Raw genomic sequence first — 25,043 nt, 5'->3', positions numbered from 1 at the left:
AACTCAATATATGCAAATCTATCACATCGAGTAGACTAGAACACTAAACCAACTACCCAAACCAATCTAAATATTTGGTTTGGTTCGAGTTGATCGGTTTCACAGATCAACTGACTGAGACCCATGTCCACCTGTAACATATATATATGAATGAAAGAAAATCCTCATTTCTAATTATTCATCTACCATTTCCTGAAAATTTAAATATCATTAAAATGGAATAAAGAGAGTCACCACATCTCACATTTGTAAAAGGGGTAACAGTAACAAAATTTGTGGCAAAAATAAAAGTACCTAATACCAGTTTCAATGCAATGGCATACAAACCATTATACCAACATTTAATTCAGCTACACCCTTTAAGTTTAACTACATATTATCAAACCCTTTCAATCAGTACCATTATCGGCAGAGGTAGAGTTTTCAATTCCATCTTCCTTGTTTGCGACCTCTTTGCTAGCTTTTGCCGGATATTTGATAGCATTGAGTTCAACTTTTCTCAAAGCAGCTTTGCCAAGATCAACACCACAGATGTCAGAGAGCCTCACAAGGTAAAGCAATACATCGGAAAGCTCTTCTCCAAGATGAACTTTTTCTTCCTCTTTAAAATCTGGTAGTCCCCTTTGAACTTCACCTTTCCACTGAAATATCTCAGATAATTCTCCCACTTCACCAATCTTCAAAATCACATCAAAAAAATATTAAGATGCCCCAAATCTTATATAGACCCTATTTGGATAAACAACTTAATTTACAGATTATAGCAAAAGACGAAATTAAGCTAAATTGTTTTCGTATAAGTTATAAGCTGTTTTCATAAGCTATCATGGAGAGCTTATGAACATGTTTTAAGCTATTTTCATAAGTTCTCCAAAACAGTTTCATAACTGCATAAATGGTTATACTTATACCAGTAAATAAGCTCAAACAAACCAATGTTAGCATGAGCATTCATTTTAAACTATTTTGACTCAGTTATGCATTCTATATGCAAAGTTAAAGAACATAATGCATGTTAAACTTATTGCATATGATGTGTGGTAACTGGGAACAATAAAATGAGATATGTTTGCATCGCAACAAGTTGAATTGGATCTGGATTAACAAGGACAAAACATGTAATATAAGGCATCAAATAGTTTTAGCCTATGTTTGGTTCGACGGCAGGACACTCCACAATCAGGTCTGGGTTAGTCAAACCGGTCAATCATGGTTTGACTACAAGTTTGTTATATTTGGCTTCTGTCAAAAATTGATTCCAGCACCAAACACAATTACATACAAAAGCTTAGATGTTTAGCTTTCACAGTGGCATATGATCAATTCTCAAGTTTATTACAAGTAGCAAATGCATGCATATACACACTCAAAAGGAATTTTGATCCAAACATGAATAGATTAAACATCACTTTTTCGTGAATGTATGTAAACATAAATCATTTTACATTCAACTCACTTTTGAGCAAATTCAACTTTACAAAATAATTGACCCAGTTATGCATTTTGTAAGTTATATGTTAACAAACATAAGGCAAAGAAACGAATTGCATAAGTGTCCTCAAGAGTGTAGCCAAGTAGTATCGATTGAGACGTTGAAGAAATATTGCAAAGGACGTTTAGGTGTGTTTGGTTCTGTCGGAAAAAATTAATTTTGAATGAATTGATTTCATTTAAAAGTAACTTGACTGAAAAATGGTTTATGTTTGAAGTAACATGATATGCAAAATTGAGTTGAACAATAAATTTGAGTGTAAAAATCACGTTTGAAGTCAAAAGCTACAAACCCTAACTTCAAATTAAAATCAATTATGGAGTCAAAATCCTATTATACTAAAAAACATCCAAACATATCAAAATCAATTTTACACCTATAAAAAACGCATAAAAATGCATGCTTTGTCGTAACAATAAAATGGAATATGTTTGTATTGCAACAAGTTGAATTTGACTTGGGATTAACAAAGACAAAACCTTAAAAAATAAGACATTAAAATTGATTAACCTTTTCTCTAAAACATTAAAAAAAGACACAACTTGTAAAAGAATAAGCTTTATAAAAACACCAAACAGAATCTGAACAAATCAGTGATGGGTCAGATAAATCTTCAAAACCCATTACAAAAAAATGGATTAAACTAAAATAATAATAAAATGATTCTTCTTCTCCTAACCCATTATAAGAGAACACTACAAAACTCTGATCAAAAGAATAGCCACAAAATAATAATCAAATGGGTATACCTAAAAGAACAAGAACAAAAAGAAGAAAATAAATAAATTATGAAATTTTTTAGAGAAGAAATATACCATAGCTAAGAGAAGGTTCCTTGGGGAGTGATATTGATCCCAATCTCTTTCTTTTGCAAACTGAGCCTGTATCTGCTTCAGCTTGCCAATGGTTACAGAGTCTCCTTCGGGAACACCAGCCATCTTGAAGAGAGAGAGAGAGAGAGAGAGAGAGAGAACCAAAAGGACACAGAAGAGAGTGAAGAAAAACAAGAGGGAAAAAGTGAAATGAAGGTTCTTCTAATAATATAATAATATTAAGAACAATAAAGTTGACAAAATAAAAAGGAAATGATTTTACCCCTCAATAAAAAAAAAAAAGGAAATCATTAATATTGTATTAATAATAATGTAGAAATAAAAAAAAAAATGATAAAAATAAGGGTCAAAAGTTGACTGGTTGGTTATAGTTTAATTGACAATAATAATACTACTATAATCATTTGGGTTAATCCAAACAATTAATTCTTTGGGTATTAAGAGATAGTCTTATGTCATACACGATGATGGCTGATCTTTATTTATAGATGGATGAAAGTAAAATAGTTATTGAAATTTGATTAGAGGTGATTTTGTGTTAAAATCGTTAATGTATGGTTTTTTTTTTGTTTAGAGTAAATTTGACACGATGTTTTTTTTCATGAAAATGCTGATAAAGGTGTGAAACAAATGCGGGAAAAATAAAGAGAGTAGGAAAGAGAGAAAGGGACACAAGAAATTATAGTGCTTTCTCTTCTAATCCAAGGGTGCATTCACTCCCTCCACACCTCGTGAAGGAATTTCAGTATGATAAAATCTTTGTCACAAGCAAGATCACACTTCACTATCTTTAACAAGAATTTTCACCAAACACTTGATGAAATGTTACAAACAAATGTTGAAGAACTTTTGTATGGTTGAATCAAATCAATATCATTTTTCAAATGAATATAACTTAATGCTCAAAAACCTTTATGGATATGAAAATATAATCAAGATTTTACAAAATGGAAGTTTGAAAGTTTTCGTGAGAAAGTGATACAAACATCCAACAACAAAATGGAAGTTTGTTAAACTCATTTTGTTCCAACAACATCCAAAAACTAACAAATTAGATCTCATCATGTTGGACGAAAAAAGGAGCCTACCTTGGTTGGATTATCATATTAGGCTAAGAGTAATCACACAAGTGAGATGGATACCACATATTCACTTAAAATGTACAATAAACATGTACTTTGTCAACTCATCTTAACACATGTACTATTTTTCATTGTAAACTCCCACCAAATACCAAAAGTGAAGTAATTTTAAATAATACATGTTAAATAAAAAAATAACATCAAAGCGAATGACATCTAAAAACTAAAATTTAAGATAAAAAAATTAAATAAATTATATCCCAAACTAACAAAAGTGGTTATCACAATGTTATGACTTCTAGGGGTGTCTAAATTTGGTTGGATAATCATATTAGATTAAGATCAATCAGATAAGTGAAATTCACACAACATCTTCACTCAAAATCTTATGGTATTATGTGTATGGCTTATCTCACTTATATTTTTTTCACCAGTTACTTTTGCATAAAATGTGGAACTTTACTTCAAATTAACATCTACCATTAGAAACCAAATCAACCGGTTGAGGATCGACCCACCGAGAGGAACCACGCAAATGAAAAATTCAATGTATATTTACTAGTTAACAATTAGAGGTAATTCCTTTAAAAAAATAATTATAGGTAATTTTATGATAAAATGATTAATGTATCATGTTTGTTACAAAAATGATTTCTTCGCCATCTGTGGGAATCGAACCCACGACCACATGGTTAAAAGCCATGCGCTCTACCAGCTGAGCTAAGACGGCTTGTTACTATGAATCCACAACCATACAAATGAAAATGATACCACATCTTCACCTAATATTTTAAGTATTACAAAATTCGTGCTTCACACAAGTATCCATACTAGTTTTTTTTGTTACAAGGCAAAGGTAAACATATAAAAGGAAAAAAAATAAAGGTAATACGAACACAATAAAACTACTCTCTAGAATAGTAAGTTCCAGTTGCGTCCATCCTAAGGAGATACAAGAAATCTTCTGGAGGGTAGGCATGGTAAAGAAGCTCGGTATCGGAAGATGCTCCAAGCTTGGTCATGAAATCCGCACAATGATTACCCTCTCTAAGAACATGGCAAACAATTACATTACTCTGCTTAATCAAATCCTTCACATCTTGGAACAAGACCGTATAAATATTATACCTCATTGTTGGACCTTTGAGGACGTTCATATATGCAAGGAGTCGGAGTAGCAAACGAGCTTAATTATATCCGAATTTTTTGCAAAAATTAGACCCTGGTAGATAGAGTAAACCTCATCATACAAAATGTCAGATGAGCCATGAATATAACCAAAATAACCCAATAAATAAAAGCCTATATTATTCCAATTGATTCCACCAAATCTAGTCTCACGGGGTTGCCCACACAACCACCATCAACATTGAGAATGACACAAGAGTGATTATCATTGTTCCACTTAAAATTTATCAACAAGCTCAACATTGAAAGTAATCTACCAAAATGTGGATGTTGTAGAGAAGGCGACTAAGAGACAAAATCTTGTTGCTTAAACACATAAGATTACAGTGATGCTAAAGCCCACCAACCACTAGCCGTAAAAATGAAAGATTTGGTGCCCATGTAACCCACCTTCAACGAATCACTCACATGCATATTTGTGGGAAAAAATGCATGTGGAAGCTAACTTGATGCCAAATAATTTAAGAGAAGTTACAGTCACAAACACAATGAAGGAAAGTCTCATCTTCAAGACCACAATGAGAGCAAATAGACGATAGAGCAATATTCCTATGGTTTAGCAATAGGAAAATAGCGACAAAATTGTGGTAAGCCAAACAAAAAAGAAATTTATGCTTTTCTGGAAGTTTTAATTTCGAAATCCAAGACCAAGAGGGTTGAAACGTGAGAAACTGTGTTTGTGTGGGACAACAACCAAGTATAACCACTCTTAATAGTATATGCACCATTTTTGTTCGACGTGCTAGTGAAAACATCTTCAATGGAGGGGTTGAACTTGATGTGCATGTCATTGATAAATTCAGAAGTTGTAAGAGGGAGATGAGAATACAAGATTTGAGAATGAGCGTTACTGGTGGATAGCATATCTTTGATTGTCAAGTGCAACTCATGGATGTCTATGAAGGGACAATTGATCCAATGAATCAAAGGGAGCTCCAAGGACAAGACCAAAAAGAAGAACTACCTGATCCCACTCACCAAGATAAACCCTCTTTGTTGTGAATTCGTTGTGAAAACACACCAACAACAACTTGATGTGTGGAGCAAGGGATAGTCAAGCAACCAAAACAAAGTGTATGGAACAATTAAATACAAGCCAAAAGTAGAAAACAACGGCGAGAAGAACACAAAGAAGAGAAGAACACAAAAGAATTTGTTGACCCAGCTCGGTCCAAATTGACCTAGTCTGGGGGAGAGAACAGCCCTCCGATCCACTATATGATGAGTATCGTTACAAAAGAGAAATCAATGGGTTACAAGAATAAGTCTCCCGCCTAATTCTACCCAAAGTCTCAGCCTCTTCACGTAACCAAGAGACTCAATCCTAATAGTGTTTCCCAAGGTGAATCAACCCTCAAAACCTAGTATTTGTTGCAAAGAGACAAACTCTATACAAACCCTAGTTTTGTTGTTGCCTTTCTAAACCCTTGTTTCAACCCCCTCTATCTCCCTCAAAGTTCAGCCTGATACAAGGTCTATATTTATAGTAAAAGTATAACTCATAAATTTGGAACAAATACCACACTGAAGATACGTTTTTTTTTTCTCCTTCAGTGAAAGAATATTTGCATCAAAAATATAATATTCCATTTCAAAATATATTTGCATCAAATCGTTCTTCATACGGTACAAAAATATATTTATTGTCAATAAATATATTTTTAGCACAAAATATATTTGAAACAAATCTTTTATATTTTTAGCAACAATATTCTCCATCCATCAAATTTTGAGTCATACTACAACACTCTTTGAACGCATTTTTAACATGCATAATGGAAGGCCAACTCGGTGAATTGGCATGGAGGATATTGGGACCAACAACTTACCTAATGGAGAGAAGATTTACCCAAAATTTTGGTAAAGATTGAATCAAATCTCAAACAAGTTATTCCCTATTTGTTCTAATTCCTAAACCGCCTTTATGCATAGGGCGGAAAATTATATTCCATCAAACCAAATGAAATTACAGGTGGTTTGATCTAGTTAACATTTAATTAAAGGTAATTCCCTTAAAAAAAATTATGTGTAATTTTCTGATAAAATCATGAATGTATCATGTTCTCTATTTATTTTGTTACTAAAATGATTTATTCGCCGTCTGTGGCAATCGAACCCACGACCACATGGTTAAAAGCCATGCGCTCTACCAGCTGAGCTAAGACGACTTGTTATTAAGTTCCTTTGAAATGATATTATAAAAAGAGAAAATAAAATTTTATGAAAGAGTTTACATATAGGAAGAGAATGCTATTTGAAAAATATACAAATATAAACGTTGCTAGCACTCATCTAATTTAATTTTTTATTCGAATTTATTAAATTAAATCAATTGTCCAGTATTCTAGTAACTTTTTTAAAGAGACTAAAATGAAATATATTACCACCAAAAGTGTCAACCAGCACAAAAAGTGCTTAGGAAGACATCAAAATAATTCTGAAGAGAGAAAAAACAAGGACCAAACAAGGAGAAGAAGAAAAATTAAATTACAGCATGGAGGCACATCAAATGGTTTTGCCTTCAAACATTGTAGTGAAAATCGAATGAAACAAACTTCGATTTAAACCACCAAAAAACTAGATGTTTAACTTGCTCGCAAATGGAATGAACAGGCTCCTCCTTATGTTGAAAAATAGGTTTGTTTCTCTATTTCCAGATAACATAAACAACTGCTAACCAAATCATCATAAAAGCTAAACATATGTTTTTCGAAAAACCTCCCAAACCGCATAAATGATGAAGATGCGATAAGATGTTGCGAGAGGATGCGATATGTTTTTCGAAAAACCTCCCAAACCGCATAAATGATGAAGATGCGATAATATGTTGCGATAAAATTTTGGTGAAGATTGAATCAAATCTCAAACAAGTTAGGTGGTTTGATCTAGTTAACATTTAATTAGAGGTAATTCCCTTAAAAAAAGTTATATGTAATTTTCCGATAAAATCATGAATTTATCATGTTCTCTATTTATTTTGTTACTAAAATGATTTCTTCGCCGTCTGTGGGAATCGAACCCACGACCACATGGTTAAAAGCCATGCGCTCTACCAGCTGAGCTAAGACGGCTTGTTATTATGTTCCTTTGAAATGATATTATAAAAAGAGAAAATAAAATTTTATGAAAGAGTTTACATATAGGAAGAGAATGTTATTTGAAAATTATACAAATATAAACGTTGCTAGCACTCATCTAATTTAATTTTTTATTCGAATTTATTAAATTAAATCAATTGTCCAGTATTCTAGTAACTTTTTTGAAGAGACTAAAATGAAATATATTACCACCAAAAGTGTCAACCAGCACAATAAGTGCTTAGGAAAACATCAAAATATCCAAAAAAAAATACAATTCTCGTGAGAGAAAAAACAAGGACCAACAAGGAGAAGAAGAAAAATTAAATTACAGCATGGAGGCACATCAAAGGGTTTTGCCTCCAAACATTATAGTGAAAATCGAATGAAACAAACTTCGATTTAAACCACCAAAAAACTAGACGTTTAACTTGCTTGCAAATGGAATGAACAAGCTCCTCCTTATGTTGAAAATAGGTTTGTTTCTCTATTTCCAGATAACATAAACAACTACTAACTAAATCATCATGAAAGCTAAACATATGTTTTTCGAAAAACCTCCCAAACCGCATAAATGATGAAGATGCGATAATATGTTGTGAGAGGATGCCGACTAAATCCCTAGTCAGCCACAAATTAAATACCATATATTACCATAAAAACACAAGAGACAAACAAATGATCTCTATCCTCATTACACCCACATCTGCCTGTGCAAAATTGATCATTATTGGAAAGCACATGTCGTCTCATTAAGTTGTATTTGGTAGGAATACAATTCTGTAGCTAACGCCAAGCAAACAACGATACCTCCTTTAGCCAAAGGATATGATGGAAATCGTTGTAACCATTGTCCACCGCATCATGAACTAAAACCTCAGTCAGCAATTGATAGGCGCTACTCACAGAGTAACTAGTAGATGAATGATATCTCCAACTCAACCTATCCTCCGCATCAATCTATAATGCAACAACAAATAAAAATTCGACACACTCTCTCACCAACTCCTCCTATGCAAACATCCTACGTCTCCACTTCCAAGCTTCCCCATTCACCCCTAACCTAAGTGGAACATGTCAGCAACTGAAACCAATTTATTCTCTGCCAAATCAAACAATCTATGGAACCTAATCGACAACGAGACTCTTTCTAGCCACAGGTCCTTCCAAAAAAGAGTAGAAGACCCACCACCCTAACAATGTTGTTAACCAACCACCCTCCATCCACCAACCCAACACCCTCAACAACCTTATTCAACTGCATCCACCAAATCGAACCTCCACCACCCCTACCCGCAACCTTCCATCTTGCCCATATCTAGCACATAAAACCCGATGCCAAAGACTCCTCATATCTAGCACATAAAACCCGATGCCAAAGACTCCTCCTGTCCTCCAACAACCTCCAATACCATTTACCAAATAGTGCTAAATTAAATTCCTTCAACCTCCGCACCCCCACCCCACCATCTTCTTTTTTCAAACAAATAACATCTCATTTAATCCATGAAATTTTTCCATTATCTTCACTTCCCACCCCCTCGAAAAGAACACATTAAATATAGATTCAAGGATAGAAATGATACATGAGGGAGCCTTGAAGAAGGAAATAAAGTAAACCAGAATAGAGGACAAGACATATTTCAGAAGCACAAGCCGACCCCCCGTAGATAAATTGCGAATTTTCCAACCTGACAACTGACTTTTGATAGGATCCACAAGAGGATACCAAAAACGGAGCTTATGAGCATCACCACAAATAGGTAATCCCAAGTACATAAAAGGAAGGTGGTCATGTTTATAGTTCAACACTCTAGCTGCCTCATGCACTACAAGAATAATAGCCTTTTGCCAGGGATTTTGTCAAGGTTTGAAACCCCTGGCAAATTTGCCAGGGACAACCGCTGGCAAAAAAGACAGGGACTTTGCCCCTCGTTTTTTGTAAAATGCCCTGGCTTTTGTTTAGGCGGGAGTTTGAAAATCCAAAAGCTGAAGGAATCTCTGCTGTGTCAGAGAAAACCGACGACTTATGCCAGGGCTTTGCCCCTCGGATGCGCAAATTGCAGGCTTTTTCCGGTTGAGTTGACAAGGCGCTGGGAAAGCGTGTCTGTTGCAGGCGTGCCAGGGGCTAAACCCCTCGGAAATGGCATATTTCCGTCGCTTTTTCCTGCCGTTCTGCGCCTCGTCTGTGCCTACCCTATAGTAGGATTTGACCAACTGTGCCAGGGAGGTGCCCCTCGCAAAGGCCGTGGCTTCTGTTCCCTCCCTATATAAGAGATGCACCGGTTATTTGAGCCAGCAACTCTTAACCAAAATTTTCTTCACAAAATTTCTTCACTTAAAACACAAAACCTTCATCAAACTTCATTTATTTGGTAAAAAAATCTTCATTTCTTATCAGTTTTTATCATGATATTAATTTTTAGTGGTTACTAATGTTATTTATTTTCTATACTATTTGCAGTTGTGTTATTTGTCGCCTCCTGTGGTCAGCTATTGCCCCAGCTCTTGTTGTTTTTGGATTGAATTGCAGATATTTTTTTGTAAAGCTTGAACAAGTTAGTTTTTTTGTTTCTTTCCTCATAACACTATAACTGATATTCATGCATGTTGATATGTTATAAAAATATATGTTGATTGTTGGGTAATTTTTTTTGTCCGAAAATGTAAATAAATTAAATGTAATGATGATAATTTTTTTCCTCATATTATTATGTATGAATATTGTTAGTAATTTTTTATTCGAATTTGCTAAATATATCCATGTTTTTTTTGTGATAAAATGATGAAATGCATGTTTTTGTTGTGATAAAATGAATTATATATATGCATGTTTTTTTTTTGTGATCATATGAAATATATATGTATGTTGTTTTAATTTATTGTGATGAAATGAAATATTTGCATGCTGTTTTTTTTTTTTTTTTTTTTTTTGTGATAAAATGAAATATATGCATGTTGTAGTAGAATGTTAAAAGAAATATGGTCAAACAATAATTGCTTATATATATTCTGTTTTTTTTAATAATAAACTTTAATTGTTTTAAAGAAAAATAGGAAAGAAAATAGGACTAGTTTAATTAATTTTAGGCAAGTGTACATTTCGGTACTGTTTTAAAATAACAAAATTAGGGAATATTGTTTTAAAAGTTAAATTGTTAGTTAAACTAAATCTGTTATTAAAAATTTATTTTTTTTAAATTTTTAATACCTAGTTTTTATAAAGATATTTTAGTTTAGTTCATGCCATATTAAAACCAGTTTTTAAATTATAACATAATTATAATTTAAATATAAAAATAGATTATTAAACCTAATGCTGTTTTTTAATAAATTAAAATCTGTTTTTATATTTAAAAATCTGTTTTTATATTTAAATTATAATTATGTTATAATTATTATTTTTATAAATTAAAATTAATGAAAGCGTAGGAAAATAAAAATGCTTAATAAAAAATACTATACTAAAAAGTTCTATTGTTGGAAAACAATTTATTAAAATAGTGTTAAAAATCAGTTTTTTTTTTTTAAATTAAAACTTTGTTAACATCTGTTTTTTTTTAATAAGTTAAAATATGTTTCATTTTCGTGTCTAAAATTTTATAATTATTATTTTTATAAAATAAAATAATATAATATAATAATGCATATTGTTTAAAAAGGAGGGACTAAAAAATAGTATAGTACAAGAAAGTTGTTTATCGATCAAAATTAAAACTATGTTACAATTATTTACTAATTAATTATTATATGTTTGCGAGTTAAAAATTTAATTTGTTTGCGCGTAAACTTATATTTTATTGTTTGAGCGGGATTTTTTTTTGCGCGTAATGTTAGTTACGGAATATGTCAATGAAGTTGCGCGTAAACTTATATTTTATCTCCGTTAAGTAAAAATTTATTTTTGACGTGGAATATGTCAATGAAGTTGCGGAACGTGTAGAAGATGGAGTATTATGAATATTATCGTCGTTGGATGTACGATAGGACGTTTTCGGGAAGAACTGGACTAAAACCGCAATTTGTCGAAGGAGTTGACGGATTTATTTCATGGGCATGGGAGCAAGAAATCTGTAGAGATGAGGGAGGAATTAGATGTCCGTGTCTAAAATGTAGGTGCAGACATATAATTACCGATCCTGGGGATGTGAAGAAACACCTAAAAAAAGTTGGTTTTATGCCTAATTATTGGGTTTGGACATATAATGGTGAAATGTTTCAGAATTTTGGGGTAGGGGTCAATGCACAAGCTTCTACTAGCCATGGTGGAACAAATGTGGAAACAAATGTGGAATACAATGAAGATGTCAACACAGAACAATTCAACATGATGGATGATATGGTTGCGGACGCTTTAGGGGTGGAATTGTCTTATGGTGAAGATGTTGAAGATGATGAAGAGGAACAACCCCCGAATGAGAAGGCGCAAAGATTTTACCGATTGTTGAGTGAAAGTAATACACCTTTGTATGAAGGGTCTTCGCACTCTAAGCTATCTATGTGTGTGTGGCTTTTATCTCATAAGTCGAATTATCTTAATCCTGATGATGGTATGGATGATATTACGAAGATGTTGAAGGCCGTGACTCCGTTCAAAGATAATCTGCCAATGAATTATCATGCTGCGAAGAGGTTGGTGATGAAGTTGGGATTATCAGTTAAAAAGATTGATTGTTGTAGAAATGGATGCATGTTGTTTTATGACAATGAGTTTGGGATAAATGATGGAGCATTGGAGGAATGTAAATTTTGTCAAAGCCCGAGGTACGGTATTAGCAAGCAGAAACGAGTTGCGGTTAAGTCAATGTTTTACTTGCCAATTATACCAAGATTACAAAGACTGTTTGCATCGATGAAAACTGCTAGTCAAATGACGTGGCATCATTCAAATGGAATTCCCGGAGTGATGCGACATCCTTCTGACGGTGAAGCGTGGAAACACTTTGATCGAGTACATCCTGATTTTGCAGCAGATCCACGGAATGTGAGACTTGGATTATGCTCTGACGGTTTTCAGCCATATGTCCAATCCTCGGCAAAACCATATTCTTGTTGGCCAATCATTGTAACCCCGTATAATCTCCCTCCTGAAATGTGCATGACAAAACCATACTTGTTTTTGAGTTGTATTGTACCAGGACCAGATAACCCTAAAGCAGGCATAGACGTGTTTCTACAACCGTTAATTGATGATTTGAAGAGGTTGTGGGCTGGAGAATTGACATATGATATTTCTAGAAAACAAAATTTCAAGTTGAGAGCAGCTTTGATGTGGACCATTAATGATTTTCCCGCTTATGGCATGTTGTCCGGTTGGAGTACCCATGGTAGATTTGCATGTCCACATTGTATAGAAAATACAAAGGCATTTACTTTGGAAAGTGGAGGGAAGAGTTCGTGGTTTGACTGTCATCGTCCGTTCTTGCCTCATAATCACCCGTTTAGAAGACTTAAGAATGGTTTCAAGAAGGATGAGAGAGTTTTTGTTGGTCCTCCACCTAAGATTACATCAGAAGAAGTGTGGACAAGAGTTTGTGATTATCCAAAAGTCACTGATTATGGTCGAGCTGTCCCAATACCAAGATACGGAGTAGACCACCACTGGACTAAAAGGAGTATATTTTGGGACCTCCCATATTGGAAAGATAACTTGCTCAGACATAATCTTGATGTAATGCACATTGAGAAGAATGTCTTTGACAACATATTTAACACAGTGATGGATGTCAAAGGCAAAACAAAAGACAATGAGAAGGCTAGAAAAGACTTACAAATATATTGCAAACGAAAGGATTTGGAGTTGAAACCTCAACCGAATGGGAAGTTATTGAAACCGAAAGCCAACTCCAGCCTATCTGCCCAAGAAGCGAAATTAGTGTGTCAATGGTTGAAGGATTTGAGAATGCCCGATGGATATTCTTCTAACATAGGCAGGTGTGCCGATGTCAACACGGGAAGGTTGCATGGGATGAAAAGTCATGACTCTCACATTTTCTTGGAGAACTTTATCCCAATTGCATTTAGTTCATTGCCCAAACATGTGCTAGATCCACTTATTGAGATTAGTCAATTTTTTAAAAATTTGTGCGCTTCAACCTTGAGAGTTGATGAACTTGAGAAAATGGAGAAGAATATGCCAATCATTATCTGTCAGTTGGAGCAAATTTTTCCACCAGGTTTCTTTGACTCTATGGAACATCTTCCTGTGCATCTGGCATATGAAGCTATACTTGGCGGACCTGTTCAATATAGGTGGATGTACCCTTTTAAAAGATTCATGGGTGACTCAAAACGAGCAGCTAAAAATCTGGCCAAAGTGGAAGGATCAATTGTTGCTATTTACACAGCCAAGGAAACCACATACTTTATCGGCCATTATTTCGTTGATCGTCTACTTACTCCATCAAATACAAGAAATGAAGTTGAGGTTAACGATTTTCGGGATCCGTCAACCTTATCCGTATTCAATCTTCATGGTCGACACGCGGGCAAGGTGCTTCAATATTGGATGGTAGATCAGAAAGAGATGCGGTCTGCTCATGTTCATGTTTTGATTAATTGTGCGGAAGTTAAACCATACCTTGAGTAAGTAAATATATTCCTACCCATTTTTACTAGTCCATATAACAATAAGTTTTAACGCGATTAACAACTTCGTATTGAATTTATTGCTTTTTAGGGAATTTATTGCTTTTTATGCGGAGTTTGGTGAAGGATCGACAGTTGGTTCGATACATGAATATTTTCCAGCTTGGTTTAAACAAAGAGTGTATAATGCCGAGCCAACTGATGAGGTCATCCGTTTACGGCAATTATCTCAGGGTCCTTTACAATGTGCCAATGAATTTCACACCTACTTCGTGAATGGATATAAATTTCATACCCACTCTTGGACGGAAGGCAAAAAGACTATTAATAGTGGTGTTTATGTAAAAGGAGTTACAGATGGAGGTGAAGATGATTTCTATGGCGTGATCAAACACATTTATGAGCTTTCATATAATGACAATAAAGTGATGTTGTTTTATTGTGACTGGTTTGATCCCTCGCCTAGATGGACTAAAATTAATAAATTATGCAACACTGTTGACATTCGAGTCGACAAAAAATATAAAGAATATGACCCGTTTATCATGGCACACAATGTTAGGCAAGTGTACTGTGTTCCTTATCCCCCAACTCTACCACGCAAACGAGGTTGGTCTGTTGCAATCAAAACAAAACCGAGGGGCCGCATCGAGACTGAAGAAACAAACGAAGAAGTTGCTTACCAAGCCGATGATATGACACATGTAAATGAGATAATTGAAGTAGATCAAGTTACAAGTTGGCAAGACTCTCAAGTTGAAGGGGATCAGGTTGATCCTTCTATTTTGGAGATGCGTGATGAAGTTGAAGATGAGAATGAAGACGTTGTTGATGATAATAATGAAGGGGACCAGCAAGACAATCAAGTTGATGATGGTGATGTAGATGAATATAACTATGCGTCTGATAACAACACTTGAAGTATATTGTTATCCACCCTTGTAATGATTGAATTTGAATTTATTGTAATCTTGAATACATTTGAGTTTGAATGAAGATATCGCTTGTTTAATGATGTATATATATTTGAGTCCTTTACAATATCGTTTTTTTTTGTTATTTAACAGATTCACAATGCCTCCGAAAGAAAAAGAGAAAGGCAAGAGTAAGGACCCCAGGAGGCGGTTCAGAACACACATTGCGGATCCAGCCACACTTGCCACATTGACTCCCTTTCCCAGACCACCCTCTTCTTCTAGCCAGGGATCGACTGGGTCATCCCAAGCTAGTGCTGCTGCACCCGGTGGAGGGTCTGGTGTTGTTGCACCTGTTGGTTTTATCCTCCCTACAGGTTACCAGTTGCCTCCTCCACCAACATTTCCTCATGGGCAGACCGGCTTTATGATCCCTCAACATCAACAACCCCCACCACCCCAACATCAACAACCCCCGCCCCAACCCCAACCCCAACCCCAACAGGGTGCTGATGATGATGATGAGGAGATGGCAGATTATCCGCAAGATGAACAAGAGTGTTACATCATTGTGCCTAGCGGGAACTCGTAAGTCTTTATGTATTTTTGTTCAATATGTATATTGTTATAAATTTATGTAATGTTTAACTATATGAGTTTTCATTGTTTGTAGTTTCATGCCCTGCAAGCCAGCCGCCAGTGCCATTAGAGACATCATCCAGGGAAGGTTTCATGGATTTTGGAAGACTTATGGTGATATCCCAGATGATGAAAAGGATGCATGGTTTGGTCTTTTTGAGGTTACATTAATACTTATCATAATATATTTTAACTTATCTGCACATATGTTATAATTTACTAATTTCCTAAAATATGTTAACAAATATGCAGATGAAGTGTACCTGGAACCCTAGGTACTATGCTCAAATAAGGAGGAACTTTCACATTAGAGCTTCTGCCCGCCTCTCCGACATGTTGCGACATGTCCGACTTCGTCACGAGACTGCTGGAAAGAGGCCCTACTGGATCGGGAAGCCACTTATGAGGCAGTTGGTGGACTATTGGGGGAGTCCAGAGTTTAAGACGAAATCAGAGAAGGCAAAGAAGAACAGAGCATCAGAGAAAGGGGGATGCATCCACACGGGAGGCTGCATAAGCAAAGCAGAGCATGCCCGTCGACTGGTAATTAAAAATAATAACTCTGTTAATTAATTTTATAGAATGTATGTTTTTAAATATTTTGTGGTTAAAATAGTTTAATGTTTTACTAACTACTTAATAATCGTGTTTCTTGTCAATTAGGCAAAGAAGCTGGGTAGGGAGCCATACATAAATGAGCTCCACAAGAAGACCCACACATATCGATCAGGCCAGTATGTTGATGATCGCTCCAAGATATGCCAGGTAATTGTTACATAAGTGTATTTTAATTAATTTTATTAGTGGTTATAATTTTTTGTTAATGTTTATTTATCTTTAACTATTTTATTCTTATTTATTTTAGGAGGAGTATGATCGTCAGCTATCGGAGGCGCTCTCCCGTGGATGCTCTGTTGATGAAGCTCTCACACTTCGTGCATGGACGAAAGTTGCTGGTGAGAAGAAGAAGGGGCGATTGTACGGTGCAGGAAACTTAGCTGGAAACTACCGCAAGGGTGTTGCTACCACTCTAAAGTTGACCCTTAATGCTGGGGAGGGCTCTTCTCGGCAACCTGAGCTCACTCCAGAAATGCGGGATCTGATCACTAGGTTGACTCAAGAACAGCTTGCTGCCCATATGCAAACCCAACAGGACCTGATCCATGAGGTGGTTAGGAAGCAACGAGAATTCCTAGACTCTCAGTTGGACACATTTAGGCAAGATCAAGGCTGGAATATGAATGAGCAAGGTGTTGGGCAGCAGAGTGGAAGCCGAGAGAGTGTGAGGGCTCCTCCAGTGTGTGATGATGATGCGGACGACCCCTATGAAGTGTATGGTGAGGGCGAAGAGGATGATGATGACGACTCGAGATGGATGATTGATGCTTATTATGCTTGTTGTGTGTTTTCTTTACTATTATGTTATGGTTTGTATGATTATGGGAGGTTTTCCATGCTTCCCGGCACAATATTTATTTTCCTGCACGGTTTGTAATATTATTAAGTACACTTTCTATTTCATGCATTTTAATTAGACTTATATAGTGTTTGTGTGATTAAACTTTATTTATATGCATTTAATTGTGTTTTAAAAAAAAAATTAATTTTTTTAAATATATATTTTTTAATTAAATTGATTTTTTAACAATTTTTTTAAAAAAAATTGATTTTTAAATTAATTTAAATATATTTTATTAATTAATAAAAAAAATTCGTTTTCATAAAAATAATATTTTTTTAAAAAAAATAAGGACATTTGCCAGGGGTTAAACCCCTCGCATGTCCCTCGTTTTTTGCTGTTGTCTCTTCAGACAGAGCCGCCGCAATCAGAGGTCAGTCGTAGTCAGAGGTGCAGGACGAAAGTGAGGGAACATGCCAGGGGTTCTGCCAGGGGGAAAGCGTGGCTTTTTCCCAGGGGTTCAGCCCCTCGTTTTTCTGCCAGGGGTGTAGCCCCTGGCAAAGTGTTTGCGATGAGCGCCTTTGCCAGGCCAACTGCCCCTCGTTTTTTCCCTCACAAATGTCCCGTTTGCCAGGGATTTTGTCCTTTTGACAGGGATTTTGCCCCTGGCAAAAGGCAGTGTTTCTTGTAGTGATGGAGCCAAGAATCATTAACATTAACCCCCACCAACATACTCTTATGATAATTTATTTTAAGTCCAAATAATGTTTCAAATAACATAAGGATTGCTTTTAAACTCCTGACATTTGCCCAACTTTTTTTGCCCAAGAGTAAAGTATCATCTGCGAATTGAAGATGAGAGATGGAAATTGTTCCTTGACTTCCTATACCAAAACCAGTATAAAGACCAGCATCAACACAGTTGCATTCATTAAAACATTTAATCCCTCTGCCGCCAAAAGAAAAAGAAACGGAGAGAGAGAGGATCGCCTTAACGCAAACCCTCTAGTAATGATTAGGTTAAATTTAACAATTATAAATTTAAACCAATAACTATTATTATTTCATTATAAAAATTTCCAATATGAAATTTGATTAATGCCTTAAATGCACTTTTGATCTCCTTATTTTACTTGAACATGATTTTGGTCTTCTCATTTTAAAATTTAATTTTTGTATCCCTATTTTCACATGTTGAATAAATTTTAGTTCCAATTTCGGTATTTAACCAAAAAAATTTAGTTTTAGTCCCAAAACTAACAATTTATTTTATTTTCTCTTCAAATATTTAAAGGGTCTTATTAACTTGTGCCCTAAGGGCATATGTTAAGGATTTAAATAATAGCAACTATTTATTGAAAAAAAATAATTCACATAAAATATTTAACTTTTGAGAAATAAGTTAACACAATTTCGTATACAAAATTTCTATGTTTAGCATATTAACATGGAGTCCATCTTTGCTCCATTTAGAGAACCTCCATTTACTCTTTTTTGCTTCTTGGATGTGTGACATGTGGCTAAAATAGAACCAAAGACCGAGATTAAAAGGTTTAGTAAAAACTTTGTTTAATGGAAAACAAAGGCCACACGCGTTTCTGTGATGCTACCTACCTTCCTTCTTCTTCCTTCACCAACATCATTGTATCTCCCTTTTGTCCATCCCCTCCACTGCTTCCCCCTTTCTGACCACACAAAGGCAGCACCCTCCCCATTCTCCTTCACATCACCTCTCCCATCTCACCCTAAGTCTCAACCGTCACCGTCGCCGCTGCTTCAGAGAAAGAGCGATGGACCACCGTAACCGTTGCTTGCTGGAGCACCGTGTCTGCATTCTGATCGGAGAAGACAACTTCATTCACCAAAACATTAGTATCAATTCGTTATACAAGGACTCAGTGTTGAGCTGGAAGAAACCCACAGGTGAAGAAATATCAATTTGCTCAACTAGTATCAATTCGTTAAGTGAAATCCCATTTTTGAAAACTCTATAAATAGAGCTTCACTTCACCATTTTCAACATTCTACCACTCTCCAAGCATAGACAAACAGAGTGAGACATAGGAGAACTTAGGAAGAAGGTGGAGCATCAATTCTAGTGGATTCGAGTAGCTAAGTTTCTCATTGTGTTGGTATTGGGTATAGTAGTTTGTTTTATTTTATCAACACCACTGATAGTTAAAAAGAAGTCAGTAAAAGCAAAACCAAAATTATCAAATGGTCAAGAAGCAAGTATGGTAGATCAAATTTAACAAAAACAGCGTCCAAAACTCTAATCATCACTCTTGCAAAGAAGCGTCAAATACAATGATCGTCTGATCATCATGGTCACAACTCACAAGAGATAAATGAGCCTCTACCTCTGATACATTATAGACAAACAGCAAAGTATCTGATAAATCAAGCATATGGTATTTTTCTTTACGAATAAGCATATAAGCTCTACCTCTGGTCAATAAATATAAAATTCAACCATGCATCAGCTTGTGATGTAAGATTTGTTCAAAGACCAAGAAAGTTACTGTTAAATCACTGTATGAGGAATGAAGAAATTATCGTCTTGTGATCAAGGAACTCATCCTCTAATAGTAATCTTAATGATGATTCTATGTAAGGTTATTATTTGAAGAACAATTGTGTTATCCAATGAAGCTCAAACCAGAAGTTTAAATTCAAAGATACTTAGCAAGTCAAATTTGCATAGTATTTACAAAATCGTACAAGTCAGCCGATTCGAGCAAGTTTTGAGTACAAAAAAATAAAGTAGAATATGATAAAACTTGTCAAATAAAATAAAGTCTTGGTGTTGGATTCCAAAAATACCTTAGAAAGATTTACCATGGAAGAAATTACCAAGTCAAGTCACGACTAGGTCACTCTCTTTAAGATGTTCCGCCTCACTTTCCAAAGTTGTGCAAAACATACTATCAATCATGCCGTCTCCATGATAAAACATCTCAATTCACACAATGTGACTATCTACTTCACCGTAAATAATCGTTCGAGAATTACACCCTCAATATGGTATGAATACCACTCGAAGCTGATGCGAAAGATAGAAAAGATGAAGAGAAGAACAACTCGTGAAAACAAGTCGAAGGGAGAAAAGAAGGAAAAGATTCGGTAATTCATAGTCTTGTTCGATGTACTGAATGAACTATGTAGCTCTCCTTTTATAGCGAGAATTTGCAACTGGTCTGGAGAGATTTGGAGAACTAGTATTCAAATATCAGTTGAAATAACAAACAGATCACATAAGCTTGGAGCTTAAGATGGAACCCGCAAGTAGGGGTGAGGATAGGCTAGGCCGAGCTTGGCTTTGCAAGGCCTACGCCTAGCCTACCAAATTTTTTTAAGGCCTAAGCCTAGCATGCGACCTGACATAGACTTACTTTTTAGGCCTGAGCTTGGTCTTCTGAAAGTCTGTTACGACCTGCTAGCCTGTTTAAAAGCCTATATCATATGAACATCTTTAAATAAACAATGTGATATAAGTTTAAATAGATCAGCCAACCAATAAATCAATTAGATTATACTATCTTTTGATAATCAACATGAGTTTTTACGGAATTTGACTATATATTGTATCATATTTCAATTCTAGTTTATAATAATACATTTATATATGCGAAAAATTAATGTATACTAATAACCTTAAATTATTGAAAAAGTTAACAAATTTATATTTTAATTCAAAGTACAAAATATAATATTATAATAAATATTATTATTCATATTTACTTAAATAGGGCGACCTAATAGGCTTAAGAGACTTTTTAAATGGTCTGTGGCCTAGCCTTTTAAGCTAAATAGGCTTCTAAAAAAGCCTAGGCCTTCTCTATTTAAGGAGAAAGCCTAGCCTGGCTTGTCGTAGGCTAGGCTGTAGGCCGGCTTGGCCTATTCCTATCCCTACCCGCGAGCAAATAAGTCCGAAAATATTTAGATAGTTTGTTGGATCGAATTTAACACTACTAATGTGTGTTCTATCCTACGTGTGGGACTTCCACTTTTTTCAATTCACACAACACTAATTCTACCAAATGTGGGATTTTATGTTTACTGTTCTAACTTCCAATAATTCATTCAAGTGTTCCAACAGTTTTTACAAGCTTGACACTATATTATCAACTATGTTATTTGTGGTGGAATTGCATAATTTCATACCCCATGCTCTGATGAATCAGCATCACCTTGTGTTATTGAATCTAGCCTAAGGCAAAACATTATCTTGTTTTGGATGGTAATATGTTTGGCAGATTTATTGAACAACCAAAAGAAAACAGGCCACCTTTCTGTGGCATTTGATTTAAGTTTAATTGTCACCATCCTCTCTAAAACAAGTAAATTTTTTGTGTACTAGTGATAATTATCATCCGACATAATAGCAGATTCTTCAACATTTCTTATTATTTACACTAATGAAATTCATTTGGGAATTGAAATTATAGTATGATATGTTTGCCATAGATCAAGTCTTAAAAGAGATACCTGAATACATTTTATGGAAGCATTTTTTCTTTTCCACGAGAAGTATTACTGTAATTTACAGTTGGTAGGATTTTAGAGATATCGTTTCCCTCTTAAAATTGAATTACACGGTGACTTTTAGAATGTGTATAGGCTCTTGTAGAAATCTGTTACAGTAGCAGGTTCATGGACGGAACTCATTTGATGCGATGTATATTAATTTTTAGTTCTTAGAATGTCACTGTCATCTATTTGTAGTTTAGGTTTTGTTGTAAGATTAATCAGCCGATTCGAGCAAGTTTTGAGTACAAACTTCATGCAAGTAGCTAGAAGATTTTTTTTTCATTTCAAAATCGTTGGAGTCAGGCCACTGTAACTTTTGTTGTAAGTTTCAATATCAAAAAAAGGATAATGCATGATCCAGCGAAAATAAGCATCACGGATGTATCCTGATCGACAATTTCATCCACGTTTTTTGAAGTTTGACAAAATTCTATCAGGTGATGTCCGGCAGGTTCGGAGATGTAATTTGATAACTCATTTCCATGAGTCTCTCGGGACAATTCTCTCGCTACAAATACCAGTACCCATTGAAAGCCCTCTAAAGAAAACCAAACCTTAGGTGGATGAAAAAAACTGAGATTTTATGACAAATGGGTGAACCAAAACCTCTATATTTAAAAGCATTTCAATATGATGCTTTTTCTGGCAAGTTACAAATGAGGGAAATTGCAAAGTACTTCTACAACTTACTTCATTCCAATTAATCTCTGAAAAATTGATAATTACAAACCCTATGCTTACAATTTATTTTTCTATATCAAGCTGAACACAGTGAAAACAGGGCCAATTGTCTTATCATCAACATTTCCAAATTAGTCAAATTAAAGCATGTAAAAAGAAAGCTAGCCTATAAATTATGCAAAAATAAATAAAATCAAATTCTTATGCATGTAAGTTGCCAGGAAAACCATGTTTAATACTTCATCTTGCTAAATACTTGTGAAAAGGATTTCAATAAACAATTTGAAAAAGTAAACTAGGAGGTAGGAAAGACTTGTATTGTAGAAAGTTGAAAATGTGAAATTTATTATATTGACAAACCAAAATATAAGGAAAAAAGAAGAAAAAACATCCACAGTAGATTATTCTTAATTAATTTCCAAGTGATTCTTGTTTAACTACAACAAAATTCTTATCATACCCAAATAGTCCTATAAAATGCACTCAAATTGCATATAAAAGAGTAGACTTGAAGATCAACAAAGAGTTTAGTTGTAGAACATATGTTATTAAATTGCAATTAATAATCTCGAAGATTAAAAGATAGATATCGAAAGAGCTATAAATTTCTTCGTTAAAATAAAATGAGAAGTAAAATACTGAAGCAATTGTAACTACAATAAGCCTCTTTCTTCGTTTCTTTCTTCCTGTCATTTCCTCATCCAGCCATTTACCGTCAATAACGTTGATATCTTTGAAGTTAGGATTGCAGTTCTACAATTCAAAAAGGACTTGTGTTAGATTGGAAAGTGAAGTTGTAAAACACAACTGAACTGTGAAATAAATTAGCTTCAACAAGTGCCATGAGTAAGATCATCGAATGTATATGAAAAACTATATTCTATAGTAGCAGCATCGTAATCAAGAACAAGAATATAAATCAAATAAAATGATTCTAGCTCTACAAATCAATGTGGATGTCCACGAAATATTTAATGTTGTTCCTAGCATTCCATATAGATCATGCAGCCGCCCCCCCGCAGTAGCAAACAGAGTTTTTTATTTTTCACGCCCTAATGAAACAAAATTTGCAAGAGTGTAACACCAGATCAACGTGTAAGACCATCGACATGCCAATCCACTGGTAAAAATTTAGACCATACTGTTGCACTGATTTGACATTGAAAAAATAAGTGCTCCTTGGATTCGTCAGCATATTCAAATTATGCCAATCCATCAAAACAAAAAACGCAGTTCAAATTATGCACCGCGGGCAGAATATTTCCAGCGACAAATTTCTTCCTCGTTGGCAGACGCTGCTGCAGATGTTTCCGAGTGAAAACATGCAGCTTTGATGATAAACAATTCCTGCAGATTGTAACAGTTCCTGCAGCTGAATCCATGTGCGACGTCCAATTTACAGACCTAAATATAAAATGGATCAAGATTTGGAGATGAACCCTGCAACAGGACATTCATATCAAAAACCTATTCGGCTTTCCAATATAATACATACCGCCTACACAACAGATTCCACACCCACTCGCTATAATTCATTCCCCCACATTACTAATTGCTTCATTTTCTAGTGTAGACAGCATAAATAAAGGAAACAAGTCTTTCATAATTGTGTCGTAATTTAGCACTATCACCTGCACCCAATCTCTTCTTAACAGCATCAGAAATCCGATGCTCCAGGGCCAGATTTTGACCTCAAATTTGACACGTCCCTCCATCAAAAACGACGATTTACTTACCGAGTTCATGTCCAGATTCGTGTGGACAGATTTCGATATTTGATTTTTAAAATTTTGCACCATAAGCTGTCTTCATTAGTAAGCATTCTCATTGCCATTTAGTCAAAAGGGTTAAGTTAAACAATTGAAGATTTTTTCTCCCAAACAGACCATCTTGACACTTACCTCTACAGATAATACCCCAACTAACTAACCCATGGTATGATACTTTCTTTTTCTCCTTATCTCCAGCCCTAAAAAAGTGTCTTCCCATTTTAACCAATACATTCAAAACCTTCTTTGGTACCTTATAAAGGGCAACTCAGTGCACTAAAGCTCCCGCATACACAGCCTTACCCTGTTTTTACACAAGAGGCTGTTTCCGGGACTTGAACCCGTGACCTTCAAGTCACATGACAACAACTTTACCAGTTGCGCCAAGGTTACCCCTATTCTTTGGTACCTTATTAAATGATAAAAAAAAATATAACGGTAATGAAGACAACACCAAATTTTCCTTGCCAAGAGATAAGTCTTGCTCGGAATGGTTTCAACACAGGGACTGAAGTGGAATAAATCCATCCAAGGCAGCCTACTAGTGATACGGGTCACTTTCTTGTATATGTGTTTTCTCTTTATAATTCACGTTGTTAGTATTGTCCTCCAAAGCATCATTTCATTATTTAGCTTTGTTGAAAGTTCTAAAGAACTCGTTCAAGAATATTCAAGAGAGAAGGAATTTCATTTTGGGTGAATTACCTAAATATAAAAGCAAAAGAAATTCATTCAATGGAGAGATTGTCAAACCGTTACCAATAGCCAAAATAATCAAATAAAAGCTATCAAATAAAATAATCACACAATACAACAGAAATTCAAATAAATCCTCGAAGAGGAACTTACTT

At 34.9% G+C, this 25,043-nt stretch overlaps 2 protein-coding genes and 3 non-coding genes across 5 annotated transcripts; 1 reads left to right on the top strand and 4 right to left on the bottom strand.

Annotated features, from left to right (window-relative positions):
* Nucleotides 1–188: 188 nt before the first annotated feature.
* LOC11431912 (dCTP pyrophosphatase 1) lies at nucleotides 189–2,503 on the bottom strand. The gene is made up of 2 exons (XM_003622733.4): nucleotides 2,308–2,503; nucleotides 189–677 (listed from the first exon to the last, which is right to left on the bottom strand). The coding sequence occupies exons 1-2, from the start codon at nucleotides 2,428–2,430 to the stop codon at nucleotides 390–392; spliced, it is 411 nt and encodes a 136-aa protein (XP_003622781.1). The 5' UTR covers nucleotides 2,431–2,503; the 3' UTR covers nucleotides 189–389.
* A 1,561-nt stretch (nucleotides 2,504–4,064) lies between these two features.
* Nucleotides 4,065–4,137, bottom strand: TRNAK-UUU (transfer RNA lysine (anticodon UUU)). Its single transcript has one exon. It is a non-coding gene; the product is annotated as a tRNA-Lys (tRNA).
* Nucleotides 4,138–6,690: 2,553 nt separating this feature from the next.
* On the bottom strand, nucleotides 6,691–6,763 carry TRNAK-UUU (transfer RNA lysine (anticodon UUU)). The gene has a single exon. It is a non-coding gene; the product is annotated as a tRNA-Lys (tRNA).
* An 830-nt stretch (nucleotides 6,764–7,593) lies between these two features.
* TRNAK-UUU (transfer RNA lysine (anticodon UUU)) lies at nucleotides 7,594–7,666 on the bottom strand. The gene has a single exon. It is a non-coding gene; the product is annotated as a tRNA-Lys (tRNA).
* A 3,952-nt stretch (nucleotides 7,667–11,618) lies between these two features.
* LOC112416625 (uncharacterized) lies at nucleotides 11,619–15,180 on the top strand. Its single transcript, XM_024770884.1, has 2 exons — nucleotides 11,619–14,257; nucleotides 14,352–15,180. The coding sequence occupies exons 1-2, from the start codon at nucleotides 11,619–11,621 to the stop codon at nucleotides 15,178–15,180; spliced, it is 3,468 nt and encodes a 1,155-aa protein (XP_024626652.1).
* The last annotated feature ends 9,863 nt before the right edge of the window (nucleotides 15,181–25,043 follow it).

The sequence above is a fragment of the Medicago truncatula genome, chromosome 7, assembly GCF_003473485.1.
Source record: "Medicago truncatula cultivar Jemalong A17 chromosome 7, MtrunA17r5.0-ANR, whole genome shotgun sequence".
Lineage (NCBI taxonomy): Eukaryota > Viridiplantae > Streptophyta > Magnoliopsida > Fabales > Fabaceae > Medicago > Medicago truncatula.
This window is presented reverse-complemented; position numbering and strand designations above follow the sequence as displayed.